Source organism: Pinus tabuliformis, chromosome 9 (genome assembly GCF_031772625.1).
Source record: "Pinus tabuliformis cultivar Carrire ecotype Pingquan chromosome 9, CPIR1, whole genome shotgun sequence".
Taxonomy (NCBI): Eukaryota; Viridiplantae; Streptophyta; class Pinopsida; order Pinales; family Pinaceae; genus Pinus; species Pinus tabuliformis.
In genome coordinates, this window is record NC_142307.1 from 1,620,367,084 (window position 1) to 1,620,373,882 (window position 6,799).

The window sequence follows — 6,799 nt, forward strand, 5'->3', positions numbered from 1 at the left end:
GATTGGCTAAAAAAAAGATGTTATTAACCTCTCACTCCAAATTTAATAATACATTTTTATGTTCATGCTTACTCGAATTAGTGGGTTCATAATGCAAATCTGCCTAGCTTCTTAGGCAAAAGAAACTTTCTTTGTGTTCATGCTTACTCGAATTAGTGGGTTCATAATGCAAATCTGCCTAGCTTCTTAGGCAAAAGACACTTTCTTTGTGTTCATGCTTACTAGAATTAGTGGGTTCATAGTGCAAATCTGCCTAGCTTCTTAGGCAAAAGACACTTGCAGGACATTTCTTTGAGTGTTAAATCTAAAACAAAAGCTTCGGTTAAAGAAAGGAAAAAAGATCAATACCATAACCAGCTCACAAACTGCCAAACTTTCTTTGTGTTCATGCTTACTCGAATTAGTGGGTTCATAATGCAAATCTGCCTAGCTTCTTAGGCAAAAGACACTTTCTTTGTGTTCATGCTTACTAGAATTAGTGGGTTCATAGTGCAAATCTGCCTAGCTTCTTAGGCAAAAGACACTTGCAGGACATTTCTTTGAGTGTTAAATCTAAAACAAAAGCTTCGGTTAAAGAAAGGAAAAAAGATCAATACCATAACCAGCTCACAAACTGCCTATGTGAACTATTTGAAATGGTTGGCTTAAAATTCAACAATTTCGTCCAGGCAACATCTTTGCCTGCTACCTAACAATTGGCAAATTTTGGATAGCTTAATAATTAGATCATAGGCTACAGAAATTTTAAACACCATGCATTTGGCACGAATCCTACTTTTACTGAAAAGGAAATGTTGGTATGCATTGAATGGCATTTCTCCACTTTTCATTTGGTGGAGACTATAGCATTTAGAACATATTTCGCAGCTTAGGTTCCAACAATAATAGGGAATTTTCATACGAATGCAGAATCTCGTGAGATTAAGACCATGACAAATATGCCAAAAGTCCTTTTCTATGTGGGGATGGGTAGCCAGGGTAGCCTTTATAAATGTGCCCTGTCTCATTGACATGATCATTTTGATGTATATTATTTTGTGTCTCTTTGTACAATTAAGATGTATTTTACAAAATGGGAAAACAAAGGGAGAGCATGGTAGACACTGCTTGCATATAAGAAACGAATCCATGAAATGGTACAGACACCATGAATCCATACCTGCAAAATAGCATCTTAAATCAGACAGGAGTTTTACTTCAAATGCCTTTTTGGGCTGCACATTCAAAGGCTACACAATTTCTAAATCTACACCCATGCTTATTACTAAGCTATACTGCAATTCATCCACAAATATGAAGTCATTTAATAGATCGATATCAACCAAAATTTTTTTTGCTTGTATATAACATACAATTGCTGACTTTTATCACTGTTTGCAAAAGCAACTAACTCGTAATACCTATTCAAAATTCTACGCTTGCAAATGAAGAAGACAAGTGTACAAATATTTATTTCAAACTCTTACCCTCCTACACAACCTTTGGTTGCATTTATTCTGATCAACCACACACTACCTAAACAGCAAGAAATAGAACATTGCATACTCTGTTTCCAATAAAAACTATTGATGGAAAGCTGCCATTGGCTTCCAAGTTCAGATTCTCTCTAAGGAACCAAGTTGCTGATGCAAATTATTGACGATATTGTAAAACATCTCAGCACAACATTCAGCATATTCAAATGAATTTGAGTCACTTCCATATTGCTAGGCTGAAGGTCCTCAACTAGCTAGATTCTCTTAAGAAACGTAACCTTCAACTCAATCGACCAACCAGAGCCGTACCTGTGCATCATATTTGGATGTTGCAATCACTTTCTAGCTGTGCAATCCATATCTGTTTGGCATCAGACGATTATTTGCTTGCTTTGAGGCTATACTGAATCACGATGATGGTGTACATAACAAGATCAGTCAACCTTTCCAGATCCAAGATTGCTGTCTTCTAACTCTAATTAAGGTACCTTCTCAAATATATTTGAAGGTCCCATGTTCACAAAAATATCCACTAGTGAAAGGTTGTGGAGACATTTACCAAAACAGACTCAGAAATTTCAGTGGAATCAGGGAAGAAACAAAAAACTGTAGCATCTAACATCTGCTGCCATTTCCTAGTGGTCAATCCTCCTGCACACTTAAAAAATAATAATGCAAGGGATGACCAAACCTATTTACATCAAAATGGAAATGGTTCACAATCCCAGTTCTTTCTGGCTATAGTCCTGTTGTTGCTGCTTGCAGGTGTTCCTCTTGTAAACTTTCGGGAAAAATTCATCTTGTAAACTTTTGGGGAAAATAATAAAAGAGACTTACTGATTCTCTTTTTCATACAAATGGATATGGTACATGTTACTTCAGGGCTAGCTGTTGTCAATCCACAATAAACTGCCAAAATCACAAGAATAACTATGGTAGCAATTTAATACACCAAAACATCTGTTCATAAATGAAGCTCCGAGATACTGGACCAGCTACCCTGCATACAATAAAGAAAAATTGAAAAATCCACTGTTAATCAGTTCTAGAATTTTAGTTCCAAACTATATGACACATTTAAAAATTTCTGATTAGCATACTACTATCTTACAATAACAACAATCGGCAAGCAAATAAGGAGAGCATACCATTTTGGAATAGCCACTTAGTATATGACCTATGAACATTTAACCTGCCACCAATAAAAGTACTCATTTTCCTTTGCAAATTCGCTGATCCAGTGTCTTTGAGCTCTGTTTAAACATGGATGTGCAAAACCTACTCACATCCATTCCATGGTAAATCCCGAGAACATTCCTGAAATCCAGGACTGTCTGTACAAGCTAATCTATCCAGCTCCTTCACTATCACTATTTTATAATAACTCCATGATTATTTAGTTTCCCCATAAATTGTACATATTATCAAATTGGAGAGAATCTCCAACCAAATTACCAGATAACTTGGCCATAAGGAAAGGATGTTCGTTATGAGTATCCTCATTCTGAGCTGCCTGTGCAACCTTTAGTATTTCGTCTAAAACATCTTCCTCTTCAAAGCAGGCATCAGTTGTATGACTCACCATAGGTTCAATATGAGATGTGAACTGGTTGAAGCTTAAATCAGCTACACCTTGTGAAAAATGATCTATTTTAAACATTGGCCAAAGAGATTCCTGCTCCAATCTTTCACCCCCAATCATAGAACTAACCTGGAAAACAATTATATATTGACATTACTAGATAATAAACCTTACTTTACAGATCAAATTTGTAGATTACCATAAGTGGGAAAGCTTTAACTAATGCCAGATAATCATCACAAGAGTCTACAGTAGTACACACCTTTAAATCATTTCTGGCATTGGCAGGGGATGCCAAAATGTAACTTGGGCTGGAGTCATCCAGTAGAAACTCCAGCCACTGATTAAGAGTAGCACTGTTATCGGTTCTATCATTCAGTCTCTCAAATGAAGTTTCTGATCGCAATGTAGTATCTGCCTGGATTTCGGCCTCTTCCTGCTTCACTTGTGGGTAGCTTTTGTCTGACAGATCTTCAACAGCATCAGGTTTGGTCATCTTATCAGAAAATGAACTATTCATTACTGAAGGAAAAGCATTCCTCTGTATTGGTGGTTCATTCGAGCTTCCAATCCTTGGCTCTATTCCATTTTTCTTGAAAACACGGCATAAAACAAAAGCATCCTGTAAAAGTAAAGAAAATCATCATCAAGGGTTGCAACAAGGAATTACTCTAACAATAATTGAAGCAGACAACAGAATGAAATTTTCGCAGTTGAGTGCCTTGATAAATGGCATAAGGATATTGTTAATTATTTGATAGAACTAATTCAGAAGAATACTGGGGATATGATAGCAGAAATTAATTGCAAGATATAGCTTAGGCAGAAGGATGAAAACTTGAGAACAAAGCCTATAAACACTGTTGGTCACTGAAAACCACATAATGCACAGATACATCTCTCAGCTTGGCACATTGACAAGAGAAAATAATATTAAACAGATCAGTGACAAATCAAGGCTATGATAATTGTTGAAGAATAAAAGACCCCAAAAAAAAAATCTTGGTAATGACAGTTGCTTGGAATCTCAGTCAAAATCATTGTGCCTAAGTGTGAGCAAGGAGTGATTCCAACCTCCAGCTTAAACTAAGAAAAATATTCTATACTCTTCTCAAACACTCTGTTTCTACAAGTAAATAGAATTATTCTTAATATTTTTAAAATCCAGCAGGAAAGGCTACTGAAAATTCTGATTCAAAGAGTATACAAATAATAGAGAGACTATGATTTATGCTTAAAAGTTTATTTAACCCCATTCTCTAGTTTTATAAATGGGCAAAGAAAACTTAATCCAATTCAATCAGGATACCTGAACACCAGCTGCCCCTTCACATTGTGTCTCATCTAGACGATATTCATGCATCACCCAATCTGTTCTTCTTCCCTGCGGTGCACGCCCACCATAGAAGACTAGGGTCTTCTTTGTTCCAATCATAGATGACTTCGAGCTGATTTTCTTGTCCTTTCCAGTAGCTTTCCAGTAACCAGCTTCAGTGGCCCTATTTGTGCGTGTTCCATTGGGATACTTCTTATCACGTGGACTGAAAAAGTACCATTCTAAATCTCTGTTAGGCAGGAAAGACTTATCTGCAACAGGCATGAAAAACGAGTCAGATTTTGAAGTATAACTCTTGTTACATCTAAAACTATTGTCCACGCCTTAAACTAGACTAAATTGCCATACAGGATATTTGTAAAAGTTGTCATAAACATCATGCATATTCTAATTCCAGGTTCACATGTAATTGGCAAGGGAAATGGGACATCCGACATTATATCAGCTTTTCTATTAATATCATGCGTTTTTCAAATAAACAATTTGCAGGCATCCCAACCTCAACCTACATTTCGTATCTGATATTTTCAGGTGCTTCTATCCCGCACTAATCCATCTGATGGTTGATTTGCACGCTAAACTCAGACACCAAACATCAATAATAAGATGGTTAATGGATATCTAAGGCTTTTATACCCAAATTGGACTCTGTAATTTTCATCAGATGACTATTTCTGATTCAAGAAATAAAGTTTTGGGAGCTACATTTACAGTATGTTAAAACTGACTCTCACTGATAGTGGGCCAAATGACTCTGCTTTAATGAGGTATCCACAGTGTCACAGTCTAAATTAGTTCATACTTAGACAAGCATGGCTAGAGTTTCTACGTCCGCACAAGAATCAAACTGAAATGCATTAAAAGAAGAAAACTTTAACATCTTCAAATCATGGCATAATTCTCAAGTCTACAGCCACCGCGGCATCAAAATCAGCGCTTCGACACCTTAGAGAGCCTGTACCCAGACTAATTTCACAAATGAACTTAAAACGTTTGTGGGCTTCCAGATATGGCTGTGTTGAAGCTAATTTCAAGAAACTCTATCATATGCATGAAAACTGAGACCTGAGCAAGAATTCCATAAGCACAGAAGAATAAGTTTCAGAAACTGGCTGAGCCAAAGCATAGTGCGCGCAGTGCACACAATTTCCATGAGGAAGAAACAAGGGTGCATTAATCTCAGGGCAATATTCAGGAGCTAACTATGCAAAATATTAAGGGACCCAAATATGAAATTGAAATAGCTGTCTTGGAATTCTAATTTGCTAGCTCTACTAATGGTGGGCAGTAAGGATATCACGTTCTCGGATAAACAGAACCAACAATTTCCAGCAGAAACCAAAAGTAAATAACACCTGCGAAAAACATCCAAGGATTTCTTGTCATAACCTTCCAATGGCCTTAGGACTCTGCGTGGACACAATTTTCATTAACTGTAACGAATAGTATTATCGATGGGTGCAACGTAGAAAAATACGATTTCACTCAAATCAAACTGTAAGCATTCACCGAGACAATTATATAACAGAAAACCATCAACGCCCAAAAGCCCAAAACTTACCAGGCAGATCCCAAGGTTCAAACTTATACAAATCAACTTCTGGGATAATGTCCAATTCTATCTTACGTCCATGAACTTTTCTCTTCAAATAATAACCCACAAGCTCCTCATCACTGGGATGGAACCTGAAACCCGGAGGCAATGAAACAGGCGCCATTCTGTAATCAAAATCTCTGAAAAGACTCTACAATGGAATGTACAATACATGAATGAAGGAATTGATGGAAGAAACCCAACCATCAATAATGGAATTTATATCAGTAAAACCCAGCGGCCACAACCGAAAGTTGGACAGGGTGATTTGAGATGGCAAACAAAGTGAAAGCGAAGAGTGGAATTTGTTACACCCCATTCATACAAGACAAAAAACATCCATTTCTTAATTATAACGTTTCAACATGTTATTTTGACCATATTCAGCGCATGCACCATTACTGTTCATGACCACCTGATGCCGTAAAGCTCTCTTTATTTGCAATGTCGGTTTAGGAAGAAAATTCAAAACCGAAAAAAAGAGAATGTCGGGGTATATTTTCTTCGACGCGCTCTGCTTGCTCCTCGAGCTGCCGTTCTTTTTTAATTTTAATAGAAACTGATGTGGTTTCTGTGCACTTTTCGCCCTTTTGTGGGGATGCGTTAAAACACAACAAAATGTACATGCCGACTCTTTTGACTCTCTGAAACTGGGAACCAATTGGAAACAATTAAAAACTCCAAACCTCATAAATATGAATACCATACCAAAAGTTCAGGTCAGGGTATTTGATGGGCTGCCCATTAACCAGACAAAGTAACCATTATTATTTGTTTTGTAATCATTTTATCTCAATTCATTCATAATAATA

General features: G+C 36.8%; 1 protein-coding gene across 1 annotated transcript; it reads right to left on the reverse strand.

The window, feature by feature from the left end:
• Positions 1-1,425: 1,425 nt before the first annotated feature.
• On the reverse strand, positions 1,426-6,185 carry LOC149155009 (NAC domain-containing protein 71-like). The gene is made up of 5 exons (XM_089442627.1): positions 5,955-6,185; positions 4,367-4,644; positions 3,320-3,679; positions 2,624-3,186; positions 1,426-2,475 (listed from the first exon to the last, which is right to left on the reverse strand). Exons 1-4 carry the CDS (start codon positions 6,109-6,111, stop codon positions 2,872-2,874), a joined length of 1,110 nt encoding a protein of 369 aa, XP_089298753.1. The 5' UTR covers positions 6,112-6,185; the 3' UTR covers positions 1,426-2,475; positions 2,624-2,871.
• Positions 6,186-6,799: the final 614 nt, after the last annotated feature.

What these genes read in the sequence shown, in the direction of transcription:
- LOC149155009 (XM_089442627.1), bottom strand. Translation starts at nt 6,111, where the DNA reads ATGGCGCCTGTTTCATTGCCTCCGGGTTTCAGGTTCCATCCCAGTGAT. An exon ending in TGAACCTTGGGATCTGCCTG is followed by an intron (nt 4,645 to 5,954) that starts GTAAGTTTTGGG and finishes TGCCTGTTGCAG; the next exon opens with ATAAGTCTTTCCTGCCTAAC. An exon ending in ATGCCAGAAATGATTTAAAG is followed by an intron (nt 3,187 to 3,319) that starts GTGTGTACTACT and finishes ATTGTTTTCCAG; the next exon opens with GTTAGTTCTATGATTGGGGG.